General features: G+C 44.0%; 2 protein-coding genes and 2 pseudogenes across 2 annotated transcripts; 1 reads left to right on the forward strand and 3 right to left on the reverse strand.

Annotated features, from left to right (window-relative positions):
- Nucleotides 1–1,337: 1,337 nt before the first annotated feature.
- On the forward strand, nucleotides 1,338–9,113 carry LOC127756811 (uncharacterized). Its single transcript, XM_052282188.1, has 4 exons — nucleotides 1,338–2,905; nucleotides 6,191–6,505; nucleotides 7,221–7,339; nucleotides 8,231–9,113. Exons 1-4 carry the CDS (start codon nucleotides 1,553–1,555, stop codon nucleotides 8,685–8,687), a joined length of 2,244 nt encoding a protein of 747 aa, XP_052138148.1. The 5' UTR covers nucleotides 1,338–1,552; the 3' UTR covers nucleotides 8,688–9,113.
- A 511-nt stretch (nucleotides 9,114–9,624) lies between these two features.
- LOC127756816 (uncharacterized) lies at nucleotides 9,625–12,207 on the reverse strand (annotated as a pseudogene).
- Nucleotides 12,208–14,265: 2,058 nt separating this feature from the next.
- LOC127757333 (putative disease resistance protein At3g14460) lies at nucleotides 14,266–16,173 on the reverse strand. Its single transcript, XM_052282843.1, has 2 exons — nucleotides 16,105–16,173; nucleotides 14,266–15,921 (listed from the first exon to the last, which is right to left on the reverse strand). The coding sequence occupies exons 1-2, from the start codon at nucleotides 16,171–16,173 to the stop codon at nucleotides 14,266–14,268; spliced, it is 1,725 nt and encodes a 574-aa protein (XP_052138803.1).
- On the reverse strand, nucleotides 16,079–17,865 carry LOC127756600 (putative disease resistance protein RGA3; annotated as a pseudogene).
- Nucleotides 17,866–26,432: the final 8,567 nt, after the last annotated feature.

Here is a 26,432-nt window from a genome sequence, read left to right on the forward strand (position 1 = left end):
TAAATTTTTTTTGTTCAAAATAAGTTTGGTTGCATGGCTAAATTGGAACCTACCGTATTTGCTATGCCCCATTTAATGCTTTGGAATTTTTAAGAGCTCTATACTCTTGTCTGCTGGTTCTGCATGGACCATAGGTGTTTATTTTTTCTATTGTTGCATTAAGCAGTACTTTTGCGCACTGAGTTCAGAGAAAGATAGGGGAAATAGAAATAATAAACTCTGAAATTGGTTTCCTTTAAAGTAGAATATTTAGTCAATATTAATGTTTTGATTTTTCAAACCATGTTGGCATATGAATGTGATGAATAACCACCTACAGTAGTATATGCAGAACAAGCTACTGTAACTCAAGACATTAAGGGTATTAAGTATTGCCAATGGTTGATTAAGACCATTAGATTGGTTGATTAAGACCATTAGATTGAATATATTTATGTATCTACCAGGGATATTGTGTGTAGTTTATGCATGCTTTCAGTTTTTAAATCAGTGGTTGATTAAGACTGTTAGATTGGATATATTCCTGTCCCTATCATATTATTATGTTATGATTTTTTAAAAAAAATATTCAGGGAATTACTGCCAATATCATCTTGTTAATATAATGATTTAATAATTATGCAAAATAAATAAGTTGTATTTCTTCTCCTGGTACATGCATTTAATACCACAGAGTTTATACTATTTATTGCATATCCTGATTATAATTGCTCCTAAAGTTACGAAAAAAACAAATCTAATTATTAAGGGTTAAAGAATCACCTTCCGTCGTCATAAATGCAACAAACACAGATGTATCACGTCCAACAGGAAATTGCTTGTTTTTTAAAAAAAAGAAGTTTGGGCGCATATGAGTAGCATTGAGAAGATTGCTCAATATCCACACCAAATATTGGGTGTATATATGAGCTCTTCTTGTGTGTTTTCAGTTTCTTTATATAGGTTGAGAAAATGTTTGTATCCTACTTGGCCATGTAATTCTTATTGTTAGATTCTGTATGTATGTAATTCTTGTGTTGTAATTGTTTAGCCATGTAATTGTATAAGAATCTATTTGGAATTCAATCATTAAAAAAAAAAACAGTGGTGGGAAAAAACCGGGCCCACCAAAAAAAATTGAGACCCAAAACCGTGCCAAAAACGCACGCGAAAAAAACCAGTTGGACGGAAAAACCGGACAAAAACCACGTGTAAAAAAAGAATCGGACGAAAAAAACCGATCAGAAAAACCGCGCGTTGAGGAAAAAAACCACGTGCGGTAAAAAAAAACGACGGACGAAAAAAAAGCTACCGGAAGCTTGATGTATATAGATATAGATTTTTAAAATACCAACTTGATGGTGTTCTTTTGGGATACGGCATCCTCGTCGGTCATCTCTATCCCGTTACACGGTTCCACCATAGGATGGATAGGGATGGCTTCATCGTAGAAAAACAATTGATTCCCCGCACACCCCGACCACAAGTCCACGCCTCAACGAAGAAAATCTCAGATCCCTGTTCTCCCCTCCCCCTCGATTAGCCGAAGAAAATCCTCGCACAAGGAAGTCTCATGGATTCAGATCCAGCCATGGTGCTGCTTAATCGCTCCGTGCTCTTGGTCAACGAGGTAACAGATGTAATGAAGGAAAAAGGCTGGTCTCTTGAGCTCGACGAGAAGGCAATTTCAGACGCATGCGACGGTATCACGGATTGGCAGGAGAAAGAGAAGGCAAGGCAAAAGGCCATACGAGCAGAGATCAAGAGGTTTCGAGCCAACCAAGATGCGGCGGAGGCCATTTTGCGCAAGCGCAAGGCCTCCATGCCCCCCAGCACGGTGACCAAGTTTTGTACTGACACCGACCTCCGTAAGGTTTTGGATGGCATCGAACTAGATCCTCAAGTCCATGATATACCAGGTTTGTCCTTCTTTCGCCTCCGGCTGTCGTCTGCACGACATCCTCCTGATTTGCAGGGCACCTCCGTCGCCGGTGCGGACCACAACATCCTCGTCTTCTATGTCGGCCCCTACCGGCCCGGTTTCCCTGCACCGGGATTTTACCTGGTTTACGACGCATGGGCCAACTCACTGTCCGCCATCCACCAGTTGCCATATTTAGGCGGCGGCAGTATTGGCTCTGAGGTTGCCGTGCTGCGCCATGCTCCGCCCAGCGACTATATCCTCGCCGAGCTCCTCCTCACTGGCGAACTCCCCAAGGCAAGTCTCTGGACGTGGTGTTCGTCTGGTCCGTCCGCTCGCCAATGGATCCACAAGCCAGTCATCCTCCCTCCTGAAGTGTGCACGCCCACCTACATCTTTCATGCCGATACCACTTTCTCTCTTGGGAAGTTTGCGCTCTGTTGGGTAGACCTCCTCGTTGGCATCTTGATGACCTGCGATACCCTTGCCCCAGAACCTGTTTTCCAGTTCATCCCGTTGCCGGAGGGGTGCTATATGGAGCCGCCCGACCCTCAAGATGGACGCCAGGTACCACAGGAATACCGGTCTATGTGTTGCGGCAATGACGGTATCATCAGATTCATCTCCATCGACGGCTATCATCAAGACCTCTCTATCAACGATATGAAGAATATGTTCCTCAGGACATGGTCTCTTACTCTTAGCCCCAAGGAGTGGAAGCAAGAAGCGGCACTATGCATTGGAGACCTCTGGTGTGACACAACCCACCAGAAGCTGCCAGCACTAATGCCGACCTGGCCTGTCCATAGCATTCTTCATGCTGATGTTGTCTTCTTGTACTTGTCCGGCCCTAATACTGGGAATAATACTGGGGAGACAGAGCGGTACATGGTCAGCATCAACGTGCAGCACAGGGAGGCTATTTCAATCTCCAAGTTATCTCCTGATGATAGTTCCCCTCCTCCACGCTACTTTCCCAGCAGCTTCAATTCGTACATAAACAAGGTAACTAGCTCATTTTGCAAGCAAGCAGCAGGAAATATAGGTAGAAATAGTTCAAAAAGTAAGCATAAAAATGTAGAGGCTAACAGAGGGTGTTACGTACAAGGAAATCCCATATACCGAGTACTTTATTTTATTAGGGCATGAGGTCATTCACTACTACACGAGCACATCAGCGCCCCCATCATCAATGCCGGTTTGACAAAATGTTAAACTGGCACTGATGATGATTTTCCCGCCCTAACCCTCGACCAAATTATCACAAAAAAGTACATGGAATTAGGAGTGTGTGGTTCATGGATTGCAATTTCGGAATACTTCGACCAAATTATCACAAGAAAGTACAGATTTACGGTGTATCACAAAACTACAGATTTAGTACCAAATCTATCTATCTATCTATCTATCTATCTATCTATCTATTATATTATTAAAACAACCTTGAAAGAAGGCACCACGTTCGCCGTGGAGGCTAGAAATTCTCACATTAATCGGAGGAAACGAAAAATATCTACATCGTTAGATCACAGTAAGACTATTATAACGACGGAGATCGATCATATATAAATAGATATTAGAGTTGTGAAGATAATACATCTGGTCCAAACATAAATATTTGATTCAGATATGCAACGGGATCAAATTTCTATTTGAAAGGGATTAGGAGTGTTGTGTAAAGGTCTCGGGCAGCTTGATGTATCGGAATAGAAAAAGGAAAAAGAGAGCGCCATCTAGCGTTTCATACAGGACAATAATTTAGAAAAAAAATAGCCTTATACAACTGCACACATTGGTGCATGCACTTCGGCAGCGATGCGCACATACGAGATGGCAGGTTATTGCAAAGTTAACAGTCCAAAAGTACGAGTTATCTGACAAATCAATTTCTTAGGACTACATATTTCTAGCATATTATATTATAGAGATAGCTCAAAAGTCAACTATTACCTTCACGATCAATCAAGGATTAGAAAATCTTATAGTAATTATAAAAAATAATTTTAACCGTTAGATCATAGCGAGTTTAAATTATAACAGATCGATGGGAGTTATATAGAAAATATAAATTGTATCAGTAGAGAAAAACAAAAGTTAAATATAATAAGATATTTCACATAGAACAAAACCGAGTATGACTAAGGACATGGACATGACAGTAGGTAGCGAAATCCTATATGGACACGGATCGAATTGGTGAGCATGCAGAACATGTTTTGCAGTCCTTTACAGTTTCAGGGTAGCATGTAGCTTTAAAACAGAAAAGCGTAGAATCCTACATGGATTAAAATATATAGCAGCGAAGCCCCTCAGACGGCTAAGCGAGCGAAAAAATTACATCAACGCAGCCTCACACAACCAAACCCATGCACAAATCAATATGACACAACTTACTCGAGCATTAAGGCTATTAAGCAGCTGTGAAACCTTGGCTTGATGCGTAGGTCTGGGATGCCGTTGATCTGAGATTAAATACGGGAGCGATTAGGCTAAGCACGTACTTGCACATGCATTGCTCTCTGTGTTTAATCATGGTAACAAGCAGGAAAAGAAAAGGCTACCATAAAAGAGGAAGAAATGAATGTCCATATACATCTATGGTTCACTCTTTTATTTTTTTTAAAAAAAAAGAATCTCAACATAAGCATAATTTGTCCCCTGCTTCTGGAAGGGTTGTCCCTTCGTACTAATTAATCTTTGTGAACGCAAATACAACTGTAGATCAACTAAGGTCTACACGATGAAGTAATATGCGTAGATATGTGTACTATATTTGCATTTAAATGCGACACACTACTCATCAGTGTTCATGGTATTATTATACGCAGATTTAAATTTTTAATAAAAATAAAATCAATTTTAAAATTAAAAAAAGAAAATTAAAAATTCAAGTAGAAATACAATTAGAAATAATTGAAAATAGAAATAAAAACAAGAAATATTGAAAGAAAACTACAATCTATGAAAGATAAAATGAATTTTATTGTATTATTAAGAGGACAATTCGAGGGTCAGCAAAGGAGATGGGCAATGGCGGCTAGCGAGACTTTTACAAACTTTTTAAAAAATAACGAATGATCAGGTTAAAATTTTAAAATCCTAATAATAACAAAGAAGATGGGCAAAGGGCTAGCCGTAAAAGTGGCGGTTGACGGGATATCTAACAACTATAAAACAACTCCAACGATAACTAGGTTTGATTTTTAAAATCCAAAAATAATAAAGAAGATAGGTGGCAGGTATGACATAAAGGAGTAGGGTAGTAGTGGTTGACAGGATTGTAGAAACTAAAAAAAAAAGAGATAATCCATTATATGCCACTGACTTTATCACATGTCTACGATTTGCCACTGACTTTATCACGTTCTACAATATGCCATCGACTTTTGCTTAACTTCTACGATTTACCATCGCCGCCCGGTTAGTCTCCGTTAGTACTGTACAAATTTGTCAAAATGACCAAAATACCCCTGGGACAAAAACTTTCAAAATTTGGATAAAAATTCTGAAATGTCAGATTTTAAGTTTTTGGCCAAATTTTGGATGTTTACAAGCTTATGTTCATAATATGATATTTTGATAATTTTATCCAAATTTTGGAAATCTTTGTTCTAGGGGTATTTTGGTCATTTGGACAAAAATGTACCGTGCTAACGGAGGCTAACTGGACGGCGATGGTAAATCGTAGAAGTTAAGCAAAGGTCGATGGCATATTGTAGAATGTGACAAAGTCAGTGGTAAATCGTAGACGTGTGACAAATTCAGTGGCATATAATGGATTCTGTCAAAAAAAAAAATCTCAACGATGATCGGGCTTGATGCTTACAATCCCAATGATAATAAAATTAGGTGGGATAACAGGTGGACCGTAAAAGAGTTGGGTGACGTTGTTTGACGGGACTCCAACAAACTATAAAATGAAAATTTGTCGAGACAACAAACTCTAAAAACTATAAGATTTGATTTTTAACAGTCCAAAGGAGGACGAATAGAAACCGTAGTGGGTGGGCAAGAAAATAAGAGGATGAAAAGGAGTAAGGGCTGATAGATGATGTGACTTTTACAGAAACTGTAAAAATTAGAAACCTTATAATAATAAGGTTTATTTTTTAAAAATTACTAAGATAATAAGATAACTATTTAATAAATTTTAAAAAAAACCATGTGTAAAGAATTTTAGATAATTTTAAACGGGTGCTAACCGTGCAATTACGCGGGCCACCCTGCTAGTTTATCACAAAACTACAGATTTAAGGCTAAGTATCATAAAAATGCACATTTAAATTGAAGTTATCCGCAAGGGAGAAAGGCGGCGACAATGTCACCGTTAGGACGAACGAGAAAGCGGAGTACATCTCAGGGCTCTCAGAGGATTGCCTTGCTCTTGCAATCTCCTTGACGACTCCCATGGACGCGTGCCGCTGCTGTGCCGTCTCCAGGGCCTTCCAAAAAGCGGCTAATTCCGACTCTGTGTGGAGGCACTTCTTGCCGAAGGACTACCTCTCCATCCTGGCTCGTGCCGACGATCGTGTGCATTTCACTTCCGAGAAGAAGCTCCTCGTCAGCCTTGTCAAAGACCACGTCCTCCTCGACCAACACAGCAAGGTACGTAATAGGGAAAATATTTTTATCCCTTAAAAGGACATTCTTTGTTTTTTCCGTTTTACCTAAATAGCTATCAATTTTTCTTTAAAAAAAATTATATGATAGGTCAATATAAAATATGTCATTACACGGGCATGTAATTTCAAATTTAATATATATAATACAAACAAAAATAACAAATTTGATTGTGAATAATGTGTATTATTCGTAGTGAAATTTATTATTTCTCTTTCTATCTATATATGTTAAATTTGAATTGCATGTTTTTTTTATAACTTTTATGGTGATATGCACAAAAGAGGATATCCCTTAAGTTCTTGTTCGATTAACTCCTCCCGCAAAAGGATTAAGGAGGATTTGGAGAATAATTCCACGCCTATTGAGGTATGGGATTAATTCTCTCTAATCCCTCTCTCTTGAGATTAACCGAACAAAGTCTTAAGGGATGAAAACCCACTTCCCACGTACTCTCTCCGTCCCGAAAAAAATAAATCTAAGACTGGATATGATATATTATAGTACAATGAATCTGGACAGAGGTATGTCAAGATTCAAAGTACTACGATGTGTCACATCTAGTACTAGATTGGTTTTCTATGGGACGAAAGTAGCAGTAACATAAAGCTTTAGTATGAATTTCTTCAATATAGTATTACCAACTTTTGTTATCGTAATGTTAACTGAATGAAGGCGATTCATTATACATTGCACGCAGAGTCTTTGGTTGGAAAGAACAAGCCTAGCCAAGTGCTACTTGCTATCATCGAGATCATTAGCGATAGCATGGGAAGACCATCCCCTGAAATGGAGATGGATCTCCTTACCCGATTCCAGGTACGCGTTCCAACCTACTGTAGCAATGTACAAGATAAATTTAAGGTTAGCTCATTTGTTTGTTTCCCTTTTGCAAAGATAGGTATATATATAGGTAACATATCCCATGCACACAAACCTTCACGTGTACATATCGTGCATACCAACTAACAAATATTACTAAAAATTCTAGAAAAAATTGTACATATTGAAATACTTTCAATAGTATTATACATATATGTAAAGTATCATCTTGAAATTCATTTTACATATAGAGAAAAAAAAGACAATAATGATATAAACTCATAGTTTTAAAACTGTCAGAGTTTTTATTTTCTAGGCTAAAGTAATACTATTGAAAGTATATAGACATTTTTTTCTAGATTTTTAGGCTGCGTTCGAGCGTAGGAGAAAGAGAGAAAGATTGTTTCGTTTTCCACGCGCACGCTTCCCAAACTACTAAACGGTGTGTTTTTTGCAAAAAAATTTCTATAGGAAAGTTGTTTTAAAAAATCATATTAATCCATTTTTAAAGTTTAAAATAGTTAATACTTAATTAATCATGTACTAATGGCTCACCTCGTTTTGCGTATCCTCCCAATCTCCCCAATCTCCTTATCCTCAAACACACCCTTAGTGACGTTTGTTAGATGGTATGCACAGAGTGTGCAGATGAAACTTGTGTGCATGTGCATGGGATATATTCCCTCATACGCAATGCACATCTTTTAGAAATGTTTGTTGAAGAAGTACGTAGTCTGGACGAATATACAAAAGCATTAAGAAATAAACTACAAAGAAATTATCCATCAGATAATCTTTAAATTCAATATAAAAATAACTAGTATTCGGTTTGATTTGATTTTCTTTTTATCAATTTAAGCAGAAACCAAAGTTTTCTCCCTGTTTCAGGTTTGAAGAAGTAGCTGAGCTTCTAAAGGTCTGCTGGCTCGATTTATGTGGCAGAGTCAACTGCAGAGAGCTCTCACCCAACACAGAATATGCAGCCTACCTCGTCTTCAAATTGACAGATGATTCGTACGGCCTTGATTGCCAGACACAAGAGGCAGACATCACCATGGACGATCAAGTAGTGTCTGCCAAGCGGACCATCTCTTTCTACCCACGCCCACGCCCATCCACACGAGAGACACTTTCTAACATGTGTAGAATCGAAGAAGCAGGACAAGCAGAGGAGCCGAGCTACCCAAGAGAACGGGGTGATGGCTGGCTGGAGGTACAACTAGGGCACTTCTACAACGACCTAGAAGACACTGGAGTGGTTGTTATCCGCCTCAAGGAGCATATCCAGCTCAACTGGAAGAGAGGACTTATCTTGGAAGGTATGGAAATTAGACGCAACATATAAGTCCTTAAGGAAGATACAGAAAAATGGAGCAAGTATGTTAGAAGACAAAATTAAATAATGCAGCGTTGAATATGCACAAAGAGCAGTCATGATTCAACCAGTGTTCAAAAATCCTGGCTGTAAGCAATTGGTTACCGCTCCAAAGCCGATGAACCAGTATTGGTATACTGAACAGAACAATTTAAATTCAACTTTGGAAGTATGCCAACTTCTTATCTTTCGTGGTTATTTATTGTTATATTTCTAAAGGAAAATGAAATACTCGCATTCAGTTCTATAATTATATCAATCTCCTTTCAAAAATATGTATAATTATATCCATTGCCACACTTGTGGTGAAACTATTGATATGTTGTATGTATACTTCTGTGATGCATGTCCTTATGGACTATTGCATTATAATCATTATGATCTATTTGTGATGAATTCAATAATGATCTTGAAATTATTTTCCCTTCTCATGCCAAATTTCTGGCAGGTTACTGTGATTTCGAAATTCAAAATTTTGGACCGACATTTTGTCTGATGAAAACCAGTTATCTGTTTTCAGGGGTACCAGTATTTAAAAGAGAGTTCTTTTTCACTAAGTTTTCACTTAATCCCTTCTATATCCCTGACTTATGTTTCGTCCCTTGTGTGCCTTTAAGTGTTCATTTCAATACCCTATGTTTATGGGTATGTCTTGGTAATTGCACTTCATTTAGTGAAATTATCATATCAGTGAAAACATGCCTATAATTGGTTAAAGCAAGTATGCATTTTGTATATCTACAAGGTATAAAATCATTTCGTACCACTTCCATCAGAAGAGCCATGATGAATGTCCACAACCACAAGCATCCATTGACCAAGAGGTGACACTAGATTTCACAGATGCAACATTGCCAGGAGCCCAGGATGACGCTGACCACCCCTCAAAAGTAAAAGATTAACCCAGTGTAACAGCAGATTATGCCACCAGATATTATTATTACATGAAAAGAACACGCAGACATCTTAAGTTGGCAGTAGTACTTGCAGCCAACTACAATTATTATTACATGAAAAGAACACGCAGACATCTTAAGTTGGCAGTAGTACTTGCAGCCAACTACAATCATCTTTTCACTATTTGGCCTCCATTCAACAGCTTTAACATCATTTTGTTGGTCACTTGTTAGAAGGTAGAATTCTTTAATATTTGTTCAGAGCATAGACATGATTATTTGTTGGCTTCAGCTGAGTTGAAAAACATAGTTCACTTCAGTTCATTAAATAAAAGGAGAAATGTTTATATAGCCATGTTCTTCAAAAACCAGGCATCATATCTATCTTATTAATATAACAATAAAAACATTCACCAGATCTCACCTGGCTCCTCAAAGTCATGAACTGTAACTTGGTTCTTTCCCGATACAAACAACAAGCAATGCTTGTGTGTATTCCAACTTACTTACTTAGGTATCAATTTCTTGTAGGCTTGTAGCAGATTTGGCTGCTAAAACAGAAGAGTATGATGAGGCAAAGATCAGTTAGATGATTATTCGCTGCATGCTGATGTTAGTTGCCTTGCATTTCAAATATGTGTACCTCTCTGCTCTACCAAGGTGGCACCTTGTTGTGTTGAACTTTGTATCTCTCTCCTTCTATAAATGAAATGGCCACCGGCGGATGTAGAGGGTGGTCCGGGTGGTCCCCGGACCACCAAAAAAAGGGCGATGGATCCCTATTAAAAAAAAAGAAAATAGCGATAATTAAAAAAAAGGAAAAGAGCGATGAAGATTATCTCCTGATCCTAGCGCTCGAAGCCCACAGAAGGACCCACACGCGTTGATACTCGATATATCATCCTCGCCCTAGCGCCGTGCCCCCATCACGCCGCCGCCGACCCACGCCCACGCCCACGCCACGCCATGCCACCCCCCCCCCCCCCCCCCCCCCGACTTGGCCTCCACCACGCCGCTGTGCAGCCTGTGCTGTGTGCCAGTGCCGCCACCGCGAGAGCCAACAAGGAGAAGCCATCGTCGAGCCGATCAACAGAGTAAAACTAAAAAACGGAGTCATGGACTCACAAGACCTGCCTCCTTGCTGCAGTGTGGCACCGCCGACACCCAGCTGCCCGCGCCAACTATGTTAGGTTTTCTACTTGTGTATCTTTTTAAATTTTTAGTTTTAAAATTTTGAACTCTTGTATGTTGTGATATTAAATTGTAGTACTATATTATAGATTGTTGATTGCTGAAGCATGAAGAAAGAGATATTGTATCTCTTTTTCGAAAACACGCAACAAAGAATACTGGTAATCTTCTTTAAACTTTCATTTCCGTACAAGCTTCTTTAAATCAAAATTTTACTTAATTACTAGTTTTATATGCTTTTAGATGCTTTATTAATATATCATGGTAAACTTTTGGTGATTTGACCTAATCTATGACCTATACTTGCATTATATATATTACTCCATCCGTCCCAAAATATAGCAACCTAGGAGGGGATGTGACCCCTCCTAGGTTGCTATATTTTGGGACAGAGGGAGTAGTTTCGTTAGATTTACTGCATTTAGAAAAAAAATTTAGGTCGGACCACCCATATTATGAATCCTAGATCCGCCACCGGAAATGGCAGAGCTCCTGCCCGTTCCCTCGAAAAAAAAACAGAAGAGTATGGTTGTTACAAAATCTATCCAGAGTGCCTTACACACAAAATAAACTTGCGGGTACATTTTGGGTGAACTACGAGAATGGAGCAATATATGACAGAAAACCAGTAAAATCATAAATGCAAGCAAATTGATTCACTAAGATATGATGATGAACCAACTCACATCGCTGGAAGGGAAGAGCATTTGTTTGAAGGACTGGGCTAAACTTGTCCTGGGACAATCTCAGCTTCATTGACGGCAGGAGGCTCGTGATTGGCAACAAGAGCATCCAGCTGGAAAGGAATCGGGCTGAAGACCATTCCCTAGAGTGAAAATCCCAAATTAAAGCTTAAGCGTGGACAACGGGTCAGAAGCCTAAAAATTAGTTTTCTAAAAAAAAATAAAGATGAAATTATGCGAGGAGGGGGAGGATGGGGAAGATGGGACTGACGAGGACATCGCCGTAGGCCTCCTTGGCTCGATCATCCGACAGCGCATCCGCCACAACTGCAACTCACAGATTTGGAGCGGCGGAATAAGCAACCCACCACAAACAGCCCATTCGGAGAATCAGAGGAAAGCAGAAAGGGGAGCGGAGGGTGGTTACCATACCGAGATCGCGGTTGATCTCGCAGACGGTGACGCCGCCGAGCGGAGGGAAGCTCGGCATGGTCGCGCCGCGCGCGGGCGGAGACCGTACCGGCGATTTTGTTCGCTCGCCTGCTTGCTGGTTTGGGGCCTCGTGGGGGAGCTTGGCGTCCCAACTCCCAATCCAGATTGGGACTACAGCTCTCGAGTGCAAGGCCACGGGGGCGGCGGCGGCGGCGGCGGCGGCGGGGGGCGGCGGCTAGAGGGGAGGAGAGGAAGAAGACGAGGCAGCCAGCCTTGTGTTGATTTTCCTTGAACCCTAGCCGTCCTCACCGCACGGGGACGAGAAGGAACGGACGGTGTAGATGATCCTATCCCTAATCCAACGGCGACAGATAGAGGCAGCAGGTGCTCCGAGCCCCCAAATCCCTGGAAATTTCATTATTTGCCATCCAATTCGTAACCTTTTTAATTTCGTGCCACTCCGTCTCCAATCCGTCCGTCCGCCCCAACACCAGCGACCCCATCACCTTGTCGCGCTCGGCGCCGGCGACGGCGACGCCGCCTCCGCGTCTTCCCGGGCGACCTCCTTGACAGCGCCGCCCTCCACACTGTCGCCTGTGTCCATCCAAGTCCAAGAGGCTTCCTCTTCCTCTTCTTCCTTCGCCGGCTCGCCGTCGACCTTCATCGCCCTCGCACTCGTCCGCATCCACCCATCATCCGACCCACACCGTCCCATCTCCTCGGTGACATCTCCGTTTGAACGTCCCTGGCGTCCATCCGCCATTCCAGCCTGTGCCTGGATCCTGGAGCACTCACTTTGTCCAGCTGAGCATATCCTGTTCGATGAAATGCCTAGCAAGCAAGGTTTATCTCCTCCTGTATTGGTTGTACGCCTGTATTTCGCTGCCTGTTACCACTCTTTTGTGCGCAAGTGCATCTGATGACCTTGTTGGATCAGCTGTAGCAAAATTGCATGCTGAAGAACTTCAAGCTTGTTTTGGACGTGCATGACAAGTTTCTTTTCTTTCTTTTTAATTTCAGCAGGGGAAAGGCTGCACGTCTCTCCGTTTTGTCTCAAGGAAGTGTCATGAAGTCAGGTTGAACAATGAGGTTGGCACTTTACCCCCAAGTTTACATGCACCCTTTTGAAAGGAACGAATGTTTCAAGGTCTAAAAGATGGCTGGTTTGATGGTAGAAAAAGACCCTGTCACCGGGGATAGTGAACCCGCTGTTTGTTCAGAGTTGAAGAAGCTTCTCATGATGTCAACAGATGAAACTCTGAGTATGCATGCATTTTGGCTCGCAAGGGAATTGCTGCTCGACAACTACAGTTGCTCTTTAGTACCAAACCGTTGGTCACCAGGGATGGAAATCTAGCAGCAGACCATGTCGAAGAATGGAAGGGAAGGAGTATACACATTAAGTGGCTGGCTGCATCTGAAACAAAATGTAATTTTCCAATGAACTTACCTACTGGCTTTAAGGTTTTGGAAAGGTTTTAGGAGAAAAGTTTAAGAGCTGGCAGAGCTTCCCTTTACCAGATCTATGAGTAGGATGATTTACATCCAATGCGCAATGTTGAGCAGCTTGAGAAATGTGCTGGTATTCTTCATGAAAATTTGTGCTTGATAACGGAAAATATGAAACCATTTGAAAGGTTGTCACACTTCGGAATACCTTCTGCTTTGGAAGTAAACCTGCAAGAATTTGTTCTTAAGCACCCCACATTTTCTACATCTCAACAGGAGGCAGACATACAGTCCTGCTTAGGGGGAGTCACAGTATGATGTCTGCTTGAGCCCCCTGTCTACAACCTAAGAAGGAAAATGCCAGGTCTTATTTTGTCAGGATGCCATTGAAGAAATGCAAGTGCTAGCTTGCTGTGGAGCACAACGAGGGAAGAGTGAAAATTTAGGAATCGCAGACGCCATGCTCGCACAATGAATTCAGTGTTGGAAGTTGTAGGTGGCTTTTACCAAAAGAATCTGCCTAATGATGAGGAGAACTGTTTACCGATCTCTGCTTTGACTGAAAATTAAAAATCAAATAATGCACTGACACGGGAGGCGCACACACAATAACAGAAACACATATATGGCATTGATGCCCTTTCAGATGTGGCAAGGGGATCATATATATGAAAATCGAAATCAAGTTCCAACTTTTGTTTGTTTGTCTATACCTTCTTTAGTTACATAGGCATGCTTATATACATATCATTTCTACGAGGATATACTCAACCTGCTCAAGGAAACATATGGCTCAGGTAAAAGAATTCATTGACTGGATTACTGAATACCAAAAGCCATTCTCTTCTATTTTTGTATCGGAGATTTTTCAGGAGTTCATATATACAGTACAAAAGTCTATAAGTTTTGGACCGTGGTTCCGTTAACTCGGATGTATGGAACATGAGCAACATATGGCCAATCGGCACCATCTTTAGATACCCGAGTACTCAAACACGAAGTACAGTTGTTTATATTGAACTCTTGGAAAGTCAGGGGCAGAGCATTGTCTGGTATGGACTGCAAGCCATGCAAGCCATGAAGCTCTAGTATCTTAATGGAGAGCATGGTAACCAAGAATGAAGGGAGACGTTGCAATGCATGAAAACCTTGAATGCAGAGGTGCTCTAGCGAGTTTTGTTGCTGAAACCACAGTTCTTGCTTGACCGAGAAATTAGTGCCATTCGATTCATTGCAGATTGTCAGATTGCGCAGTGATGGGAGCTTTCCCACGGTCCTGAAGTAATCACCATACATCAAGCTATCATCGGCTCTGAGGTGGGTTAAAAGGCTAGCTTCCTGCTGCTGCTTCTCATCATGTGCCACACAACAATCTTGACCAAAGCCCACTGAGACAGAGGTGGTGATGGCACTTAGGAGTTGAGGACGACCCTCCACCCGTGCGCTTCTCAGTTTGCCAAAGTATTGGAATCCATCAGCCAAACGTAGCCCTTCACTTTTGATAAGCTTAATATTTTCTAGGGACTTGAACTGTTGCGCGGACATTACAACGTTGTGGTTGCAGTACTCGACTGCCAAGGTTATTAGGGATGACAAGACTTGAGAACATGCTGGTAATGCCAGGATCCAGCTTCCAGGCTTGGAGATCTTCAGCTCTTTCAATGCAGATAAGCATGGAAGATGCGGGAAACGTCTCAGTGATGGACAGTATGCAAGATGGAGCTTCCTGAGGTGTCCAAGGAAAAGCGACGACCCATAAGCATGAGCTGCTGCATCTGGTTCTGTCCACTCCTCCCATTTCTCCATTGAATGAAGCTTGAACTCCTCAAGAGATGGGAAACCACCGAATGATGTGCCGTTGACATGCTTCACTGAGGGAAGCTTTCTTAGGGTGAGGAGCTTTAGCAAAGGCAGATGGCCCAATGGTGGAATGGTAGACAAGAAGTGGTAGCTTTCAAGATTTACCTGTAAGAGATTAACCAAGTTATCTGGACACACCCAATCAGGAAAATCTTGTTCCTGGAAGAATTTGATGGTGAGTTCCTGTATGTTTGTGTGTGGTTGCAGTCCTTCAAGTGCAAACTTGGGCACTCTTTTCCCTTCGATCACCAAGGCACCCACATGTTTCTTGTCCATCAATCTAGCTTCCATCGCTTCATCCTTACTTCTGATATTCTCGATACCACGGATGCACAGCCTCCCCGTGAACTCCCTCATGTTCTTTAACTCTCTTATCATGAATCCTTGTCCCCTTCGTGCAATGAAGCTCTCCAACTCTTGAAGTTCAGTTTGCTGTCCAATACTTTGAATCTTGGACAATGCTGAACCATCTACATACAGATGCCGTAGGTTGGTCAGCTTGGTGATACTTTGTGGCACACGATCAGCATCATATCCACGAAGATGCAGGACTTGGAGGTTGGTGGGGAGATCCTTCAACTTTGTGATCTTTGTAAATGAAAGATCAAGGAATCGCAGTTTTCTCAGGGGCCTAGCATCTTTGGGCCATACCTTCCCTGGTGCTTTAACGTATGATAAGTGATGCAGATCTACCTATCAAAAGTACATTGTTCTTTACTTGCAGATCAGAACATAAGGTGAACTCGTTTCTCTCTAAGTCTATGCGTGAAATATATGAGAATTTGATGCTTGCGAATTCGTGGTGAAAGGTGTGTTGCACGGGCAGCGTGTTGTTCATCCAGTTCGTGAGGTTTCACGGGTGTATCCGGATCCTACGTCGAGAAGGTCGGGCTTTCCCCGTATCAATAAGTCTAGCACACGGATACTTGGTGACTTCTCCAACATCCCATCAAGAAGGTTAAAAAATGCATCACTCTCACAACGGCCAAATATTAGGAGAGTACGCAGATTTCTGTACTTGTGCAGCTCCTGGCATTGTTCCAGGCTATTAACCTGCAGGGCCAGGTGGCGAATATTTCCTGGTGCTAAGGACGATACTCCTGTTGATCTTTCACCATGGAAGAAGCACTGGTGTAGAGAAACTGAATTGCTAAACCACGGACCAAATCAGGCATGACATACTTGTTACTAACAAATGTGGGTTGGAAGAAGGACCTTTCCACGAGCTCATCAAATAACTGCCTCCCAACATCATCTGGCCTCATAACGTCAGCAATCTCATTCCACTGGATAAAATCGTGCGCAAGCCACATCTGGACCACCCTGTCCTTGTCAAACAGGTAATTCCTGGGAAATATTGAACAATAGGCTAAGCACTGTCTTTGTTTTGGTGACAGATGCTGATAACTGACCCTGAGGTATGGCAGAATACCCTGGAGAGCTTCTTCCAAGTTCCACCAATCACTCTCGGCAACCCTTCTCCAATTATCCCAGGAGAACCTACATCTCAGCAGGTTTCCTATTACTTTTGCTGCTAATGGTAATCCATCTAGCTTCTTTGCAATCCCTTGGGCGATCAATAGCATGTTTCGGTTGTCATCTTGTTGGGGAACCTCCACACCACCAAATGTGTGGTACTGAAAGAGAGGCCAGAAGCTCTCCCACGGCAATGCTTTTAAATTTATGGGATAAATCGTGGCGGCAAATTGTGCAACCCTTTAGCTCTGAGTTGTGACAAGGAGGACACTCCCATGCTGACGTGCCTCATCGGATAATGCTGTGAGCAGCACGCTCCATTCCTGGCACATCTCTTCCCACATGTTGTCTAGCACCAAAAAGAATTTACATCCTCCACTGATCTTGATACGGAGCTTGGTGATGGTAGCTTCCATGCTTTCATCGCCATTGAAAATAGCGCCACCGTGTCCTTGGAACGAATGCAGGATTTCTTGCAAAGTTCTTTTGATGGTGAAATCCTCAGAAACATAGACCCAAGCTCTATGCTCAAAGTGTTGCTTCACTCTGGCATGATTGTAGATGACCTGGGCAAGTGTTGTCTTCCCCACGCCACTCATACCGACTATTGGGAGAACAAGAATGTTGTGCCTGGCTGCTCTTACTTTACCAGTTCCAATGCTGGATTCTGGATGATCATGCTACGGTGATCCAATAATCACATTCAGGATGAACTCCTTGACCTCATCCCGGCCAAACACAGGGACATCTACCGGGAGATGAGAGCTGGCCTCTGCTGCCTTGTGCAGCTGGTTTGTTTTGGAATCATCCATCTTGATGAGCTCAATGAAAGTGGCTGAGGTTGCGCAGAGCTGTGTAAGGGTCTTGACGACATGTTCCAACCTTGTCAGGCTTTCATCAGGAATGACCAAATTCTTGAGAGATCTAAGGGATGACATCATGACAGTATGAGGTCGCTGGCCTTGCGCTTGCGGGTGATGTTTGAGCCGTCAACCTTGCGCTTCCTGAGCTGCCTCATGCAGGCGCATCAGCCAGTGGAGAAGGTTGGTGTTGGTGATGAGCGGCGGGTCCAGGATTTTCAACTTGGGTATTCGAAATTAGAAGAGATAGAAAAAATTGTTCAACCCAGAGTCTAATAATTGTATAATATATAACGGTATAAACATGATTTTATAAAGTCATAGATGGATGGATAAAATTGATCATAAATTGAATGTGTTAAGCATATTAGAGTATAATACTAAACTATTAATTGCGAAAACATATCAAATTTATAGAGTATACAAAATGGCAAAATGATAAGAAATCTTACAATTTAGAGAAGAACTTTCCATTTCTTGATATTTTGAAAATGATTGATGGTATCTTTATCCTGAACTTGCAAGAAGAAATCCCTTTTAATGAATGTAACCAATCCTTTTTCTCATGTTTCAAACCTACAAAACAACAGTATACTCTATTCAACCATAAATCATTCGTAGATTCAAATTTTAAATAAAAAATGTTCAACCATGAACAATATCCAACAGGCTAGATTCAACTATGAATTAAATCCTAATCTCCTGTATGGTTGTTTTCCTAATCCAAATTGTTCCTACTTCCTAAACTCTAGCCATCTAGGCGAGGATTGAAGGGAAGAGTTAGTGAGTTACCTTAGTGAGTGGAGTACTTGAGTGGAGGGAGGCAGGGGGCGGTCAGCTGCTCAGCGCACTGTGCACAGCCACAGCGCCCTGTGGCAATGCGGCCAGTGGCCTGCCACCTGCGGTGGAGCCTGCCAGGCGGCACGCGGCGGCGTCCCGGCGGGCCGGCGAGTGGCGGCTGGAGCTTGGAGAGGGCGAGACGCAGGGGATGCCGGATGCACCGTGCGCGGCGGCTCCGTGGCTGGAGCCTGGAGGGTGGAGACGCGGCGGTGGCGACGTGGGGGATGTGCCAGGCGGGTAGCTAGCGATGGGGCGCAGCGCACAGGGCGACCGGCGCCGTGTGGAGATTATGGATACCCCATATCTGCATGACAGTTATACTTTAGTCGGATATATGGTACCAAATATAGATAGAATATCTTTATGAGGACTCGGGTTGGTTTTTAACTTGTATGTCAAGGAAATACCCGGGATCCTAGTCGGTTACGATTGTATTTTATCTATAATCCCATATTCCGTTAGGATATGGACTGTATTTTGTAAAGCGGATTCCTTCCCCTATATAAGGAGGGTCCGTGTGCCTCTTGGGGAGCGATTTTTTTTTCCAGTTTATACAATCAATAACACACTCGGCGGAATCATCCCCGGACAGGAGTAGGGTATTACTTCTTGAATAAGAAGGCCTGAACTTGTATAAAATTTCTTGTCTCCAAACCCATCCACTTTCCTAACTTGATAGCCACCCCCTTTATTATTGCCGAAATCTTGTTTCGACAGTTGGCGCGCCAGGTAGGGGTAGCGTCAAGTTCTCGCCGACTAAGTGCGATGGGTTTCGTTTCTGGCATCGACGACTTCGCTTTCCCTCCCGGGCAGGCGTTCCGGTTCGGCAGCCTCAACTTCATCACCAACGACTTCGGCAAGATCTCTCTCCTTGACTCGGATTCGAACCAGTCGGGGAGAGGCTAGGTCCTCGTGCCGTTCGGTATTCCGAACTCGGCCGAGGCCTACCCCAAGATCATCTCTCCCGAGTCGGCTTCAAACCACTCGGACGAGATCCAATCTGCTCCTCCGCGACCAGATCAAGACGATGGGTCCTATCCCTCAATCCTGATGAAACTTCCTGATGATTTGGCCGCTGTCTTCACAGTCAAGACATCTCCCACTCGAAGATCTAGGCGAACTCCGGCTTCGGCCCCGATCCGATCTAGATCCAGGGAGGTTGGCGTTATACTCCAACCTCTCAGGACAGTCTCGACGGAAGAGTTGGATGGCTACCTCAGCTCCCCCGGTGTCAGTTCTCGACCAACCGAGATTCTCGACTACGACGATTTCGGCTACCATTACGACCACGGCGACCTCGACAACTTTGACGACAGCTATAAGGATAACTACACGCCCCTCTTCTTCGGCGTATTCATGGCTGACAACGAAACAGAGGAACAGCATTAAGCCTGAGAAGCGGACCAAGATCGCGCACGGCAAGAAGCTGAACGTCGCCGACTGGAGGAAGAGCGACAGCGACAGGAGCGAGAACGACTACAGCGTGAGCAATAAGATCGCGAACGGATTGCAAAGGAGGCTGAAGATCGACGACAACGCGCCTTGGAATCTGGGCGCTGAGCGAGAGAGCTCATTGGGCAACAAGACGTCGATGGGACAGCGGTCTTTCGCACCCCCCAGCAGAACGCGGTTGTAGCAATCACTCTCCTCGACACCCTCCTCAAGGAAGATGCGCTCAACCAAGCTGATCATGTAGTCAACATCTTGAACCAGACGAAGACTATGATCGCTGCCTCGGTTCCAGCCAACTCCGCAAGCACCCGCACCCCGACTGGTAGCCGAGTCCCTCATCTTCGATCTCAAGGCTATCACCAGCCAAGCCTCAGCATTGGCGGCGCTGAATCTAGTCGCAGGAGTAGGGGACATGACGAACGGTCTGTTCGTTCGCCTCCCGAGCGATATAGGGAGCGCCGAGTTGAACGACCACACTCCCCACATCGAAGGCGCCCCATCGATCTTCGCGACACCATCAACCAGCGCCGCGCAGCAAGAGGCCATCATTCACCGGATCGCTACGACGACGACGTGGACGGAGTTGCTGTCTTCACAAGCGATCTGCGTCGAGTGGATTGGCCAGCCGGCTTTAAGCCGATTGGAATCGAGAAGTATGACGGCACCACCAACCCTGAGTCTTGGCTCACCGTCTATGGTCTCGCAATCCGCACAGCAGGAGGAGACAGCAAAGCCATGGCGAACTATCTACCTGTGGCCCTAGCGGATTCTGCCCGGTCATGGCTTCACGGGCTACCCCGCGGCACGATCGGATCATGGGCAGAGCTACGCGACCACTTCATCGCCAACTTCCAGGGCACCTTTGAATGCCCCAGCACACAGCTTGATCTCTACAACGTTGTTCAAAAGCCTGGAGAGTCCCTTCGAGATTACATCCGACGCTTCTCCGAGCAACGCAACAAGATCTCTGACATCACCGACGACGTCATCATCGCTGCCTTTACTAAAGGCATCCGCCACGACGACCTGGTCGGCAAGTTCGGACGTAAACCTCCCAGGACGGTTAAGCAGATGTTCGAAAAAGCCAACGAGTATGCCAAAGCCGAAGATGCTATTACCGCGTCCAAGCAGTTGGGCACCACTTGGAAGCCAAAGGACACGCCGACTGCAGGAGGGAGTGGAAGTAACAACCACAAAGATCGCAAGCGTAAGCCCGAAGAACTTGTGGCAACAACCTCTCCATCTTCCCGACAACGTTCCCGCGTCAACACCTTCGACAAGATAATGAACTCCCAATGTCCGCATCATCCCAACTCCAACCACGTGGCCAAAGATTGCTTCGTCTACAAACAGTTCGCGGAGCAATACGTTAAGAACGCACGTAAACCCTCAGATGGAGATCAAGGCACATCAAAGAAGAAAGATGATGAAGACGATGCCCCGACTGGTTTTCAAGATCATCGCAAAGAACTTAATCACATCTTCGGCGGACCCCTGGCTTATGAATCTAAGAGAAAACAGAAGCTAACAGAGCGGGAGATCAATGCGGTTCAGCCTAACACGCCCCAATATCTTCGGTGGTCAGAGATAGCGATTAAGTTCGACCGCTCGGACCATCCCGACCGAGTGGTCCACCCGGGGCGGTACCCCCTGGTACTAGACCCAGTGGTTCGCAATGTCAAGCTCCGACGGACTCTTATTGATGGTGGCAGCGCACTCAACATCCTTTTCGCTAAGACCCTGGATGATATGTAGATTCCTCGCACGGAATTAAAGCCGAGCAATGCACCCTTCCACGGCGTTATCCCAGGATTGTCAGCTACACCACTCGGCCAAATCACTCTTCCAGTTACCTTCGGCACTCGGGAGAATTTTCGCACAGAAAATGTTTGTTTCGAAGTCGCTGATTTCGAGACAGCATATCATGCTATACTCGGACGATCGGCTTTAGCTAAATTTATGGCCGTCCCACACTACACCTACATGATGATGAAGATGCCTGGTCCTCAAGGGGTCATATCACTACGGAGCGACATCAAGCAAGCCGTCACATGTGACAAAGAAAGTTGCGAGATGGCCCAAACCCATGAGAACACTCTCGCTCGCGAAGAGATCTGACTGGCTGCGATCACAGCAAGCGAGGGAGAAGTGCTTGCAACCAAGCTGACGAAGACCGAAGAAAGTGATGCCAAGACGAAAAAGATTCCCTTAGATTTCTCCGATCCTGATAAGACTGCTGTAATAGGCGCTGAGTTAGATTGTAAATAGGAAAGCGCGCTCATCACCTTTCTTCAGAACAATAAAGATATTTTTGCGTGGAAACCATCCGATATGCCTGGTATCCCCAGAGAGGTGATTGAGCACTTTTTACATGTTAAGGAAGACGCCAAACCCATCAAGCAACGACACCGCCGTTTTGCACAGGACAGGAAGGATGCGATCAAAGAGGAATTAACCAAGCTGTTAGCAGCAGGCTTCATTAAGGAAGTCCTTCATCCCGACTGGCTGGCTAACCCAGTCCTGGTTCAGAAAAAGACGGGGTAATGACGCATGTGTGTCGATTATACCGACCTCAACAAATCTTGTCCCAAAGACCCTTTTGGGTTACCTCGCATTGACCAGGTGGTTGACTCAACGGCCGGTTGCGAGTTACTCAGCTTCTTGGACTGCTACTCGGGATATCATCAGATTCGACTAAAAGAATCCGACTGCTTGAAGACCTCGTTTATTACGCCCTTTGGGGCCTACTGCTACATCACCATGCCCTTTGGATTGAAGAACGCAGGAGCAACCTATCAACGCATGATTCAAAGATGTTTTTCAACTCAGATCGGTCGCAATGTTGAAGCTTATGTCGATGATGTAGTCGTCAAGACCAAGCAGAAGGATGACCTGATCGCGGATTTGGAAGAAACTTTTGCAAGCATTCGTGCTTTTAGGATGAAACTAAACCCTGAAAAGTGCATCTTCGGAGTACCGTCAGGGAAGTTGCTCGGATTTATGGTATCTCAAAGAGGCATACAGGCCAACCCGGAGAAAATCAACGCCATCCTCAACATGAAACCGCCAAGCTCCCAAAAAGACGTCCAAAAGTTGACTGGTTGCATGGCGGCGCTTAGCCGGTTCGTCTCACGACTCGGTGAGCGGGGGATGCCCTTCTTCAAGCTGCTGAAGAAGACTGACAATTTCCAGTGGGGACCCGAAGCACAAAAAGCCTTTGAAGACTTCAAGAAACTTCTCCCTATTCCACCAGTTTTGGTCTCGCCACATCCACAAGAGCCGCTATTGTTATATGTGTCGGCGACCTCCCAGGTTGTGAGCACGGTCCTGGTTGTCGAGCGTGAAGAGGAAGGCCATATTCAAAAAGTCCAACGACCAATTTATTTCGTTAGCGAGGTTTTGGCCGAATCCAAGACAAGATATCCTCAGGTTCAAAAGTTTTTATATGGTGTTTTAATTACCGTCAGGAAATTATCTCACTACTTTCAAAGTCACTCGGTCACGGTGGTCACATCGTTTCCACTCGGGGATATACTTCATAACCGCGAAGCAAACGGACGGATCACGAAGTGGGCCTTAGAATTGATGTCTTTGGATATATCGTTCAAGCCACGAACTTCGATCAAGTCACAAGCTTTAGCCGATTTCCTTGCCGAGTGGACCGAGTGCCAAGAAGATATGCCAGAGGAAAAGATGGAATATTGGATTATGCATTTTGATGGGTCGAAGAGGCTTACGGGCACTGGAGCTGGGGTTGTTTTAATTTCCCCAACTGGAGAAAGATTGAGCTACGTATTGTGGATACATTTTTCTGCGTCCCATAACGTGGCGGAATATGAGGCGCTGCTCCATGGATTAAGGATTGCCATCTCTCTAGGCATTCGCCGATTAACCGTCCGTGGAGACTCTCAGTTGGTTGTTAATCAAGTCATGAAAGAGTGGTCATGTCTAGATGATAATATGACTGCTTATCGACAAGAGGTACGCAAGTTGGAAGATAAATTCGACGGACTCAAGCTCACCCATGTCCTCGGACATAACAATGAGGCAGCCGACAGACTGGCCAATTTTGGTTCAAAACGGGAAGTAGCTCCTTCTGATGTGTTCGTCGAACATCTTTACGAACCAACCGTACCCAGAAAAGAGACAATTGAAGCCATGGATACTCAAGGCGTAAGCGTGATCGAAGCCGACTGGAGAGAACCGTTCATAAAATTTTTGAGCAAACAAGAACTCCATCAAGACAAAAATGAAGCCGAGCGGATTTCCAGGCGTAGCAGACTCTACATTATTCATGAAACTGAGCTGTACAAGAAAAGTCCATTAGGAATATTGCAGCGCTGCGTGTCTTTGGAAGAAGGGAAACAATTGTTAAGGGATATACATTCTGGTATTTGTGGTAATCATGCCGCTGCACGGACCATTGTCGGCAAAGCTTACCGGCAAGGTTTTTTCTGGCCTACAGCTGTGTCTGATGCTGACAAGATTGTGCGGACATGCGAAGGTTGTCAATTTTTTGCCAGACAAAATCATCTGCCAGCACAAGAGTTGCAAACCATCCCGTTGTCCTAGCCGTTTGCGGTCTGGGGGCTTGACATGGTCGGCCCGTTTAAAAGGGCAATCGGCGGTTACACGCATCTCTTTGTGGCTATCGACAAATTCTCCAAGTGGATTGAGGCTAAGCCGGTCATCACGATCACAGCAGACAAAGCCAGAGATTTTTTCATCAACATTGTACGTCGGTTTGGGGTACCTAATCGGATCATCACTGATAATGGCACTCAATTCACTGGTGGAGCATTTAAAGACTTTTGTGAAGACTTCGGTATAAAAATTTGCTATGCCTCCGTGGCGCACCCCATGAGTAACGGACAAGTCGAGCGCGCCAATGGCATGGTACTTCAAGGGATAAAAGCACGAGTTTTCGACCGACTACGTCCCTATGCTGGCAAGTGGGTCGATCAGCTGCCGTCCGTACTTTGGTCTTTACGCACTACTCCCAGTCGGGCTACCGGCCAGTCGCCGTTCTTTTTGGTTTATGGTGCAGAAGCAATGTTGCCCAGTGAAGTGGAATTTGCATCACTACGATTTCGGAACTTCAACGAGGAGCGTTATGAAGAGGGCCGAGTAGACGACATCAATCGACTAGAAGAAGCCCGTGAAGCAGCTGTAATTCAGTCGACTCGATATTTGCAAGGGTTGCGCCGTTATCATAATCGGAATGTTCGATCGCGGGCCTTTTTAGTTAGCGACCTGGTTCTGAGGAAAATTCAAACAACATAGGATCGGTATAAATTATCTCCCTTATGGGAAGGACCGTTCATAATTGCTGAAGTCACTTGGCCAGGTTCTTATCGGCTCAAGCGCGAAGACGGTACTCTCATCAACAATTCTTGGAATATTGAACACCTTCGTCGATTTTACGCTTAGGCATTTCGTTTGTATCTTTCCTCTTTGACTGCTAACTTCAAGTTTTTCCTTGAAGTTTTCAGTCAGGGGGCTACTATGATAATAATGGAGTGTGATTTTTATCAATTCAATTTGCTTACTTGATTTATCATTGCCCTGTTTGGTCTTTCGACTTAGCCAATGAGGACTGAAGGTTTGTAATAGCTTTTGCGGGTTTTAGGCTCAATAAGGCTTGACAAAGGCTTTTAAGAAATCAGAAGCTAAGTATGGAACACTAAGCATAGCATAAATTTTCATCAGTATTGTACAAATTGAGCCTCCACCGTCATTGATCATCAAAATCATTGTTATATCAATCAGTATCAGTTTTTTCATCATCAGACTTATCAGACCGAGTCGGCCGAAGGTCGACATCTTGGAATCTCTCAACTACATCAGCAGCAATCTTGTCAGCGGCTTTCTGCGCATCACTGATGAGGTCAAGAGCAGCTTCTTCGCTCGTCCCGTCTACAAAGCCATCAATGGCATCCATATCAACCCTTGGATAAAGGGATTTGGTCATCGCCAACGCAAGACTTGCTCCCATACTTCCAGCTTCTTTGATGTTCTTGAAATAAGTATCTGGAGCGACTCTCAGCTTGTCGAAGATTTCGGCAGCATTAAGAGTACTCGAACCGGCGTTATTGAAGAACATGGCCTGGATGAGTAGAGTAGCTGCATTAGCGACTTTATCCCTGGCTCCTTCAAGCTTGTTGATCTTGTCAACCAAGACATCAAACTGTGCTTGAGACTTGATTTTGCGGTCTGCGTCAACAGATTCACATTAATGAATCAACATGTAGAAGATAATGGCTTTTGAGGTATTGATTATTGGTACCTTCAACCTTCTTTAAAGCCGAATCCCTCTGTCTTGCCAGCTTTGCCTTGTCATTTTCCAGAGTTTGGATCTGCTTCTCTAGTTGAGATATCTTGGCAGCTTGCACTACATTAACTTCGGTTAATCAAGATTACATAGATAACGACACAAATCAGTTGGGCAGAGTTTGCGCGAACCTTTTAATGAGCCACTCAGTTCGAAATTGGACTCTTGGAGCTCAGCAATCCGATCCCTCAGATCGTGTTCATTCTTCTTGGCAAGTTCTCTAGCCTCGTGCAGTTGACTTCTGG

The sequence above is a fragment of the Oryza glaberrima genome, chromosome 12 (assembly GCF_000147395.1).
Source record: "Oryza glaberrima chromosome 12, OglaRS2, whole genome shotgun sequence".
Classification (NCBI taxonomy): Eukaryota; Viridiplantae; Streptophyta; class Magnoliopsida; order Poales; family Poaceae; genus Oryza; species Oryza glaberrima.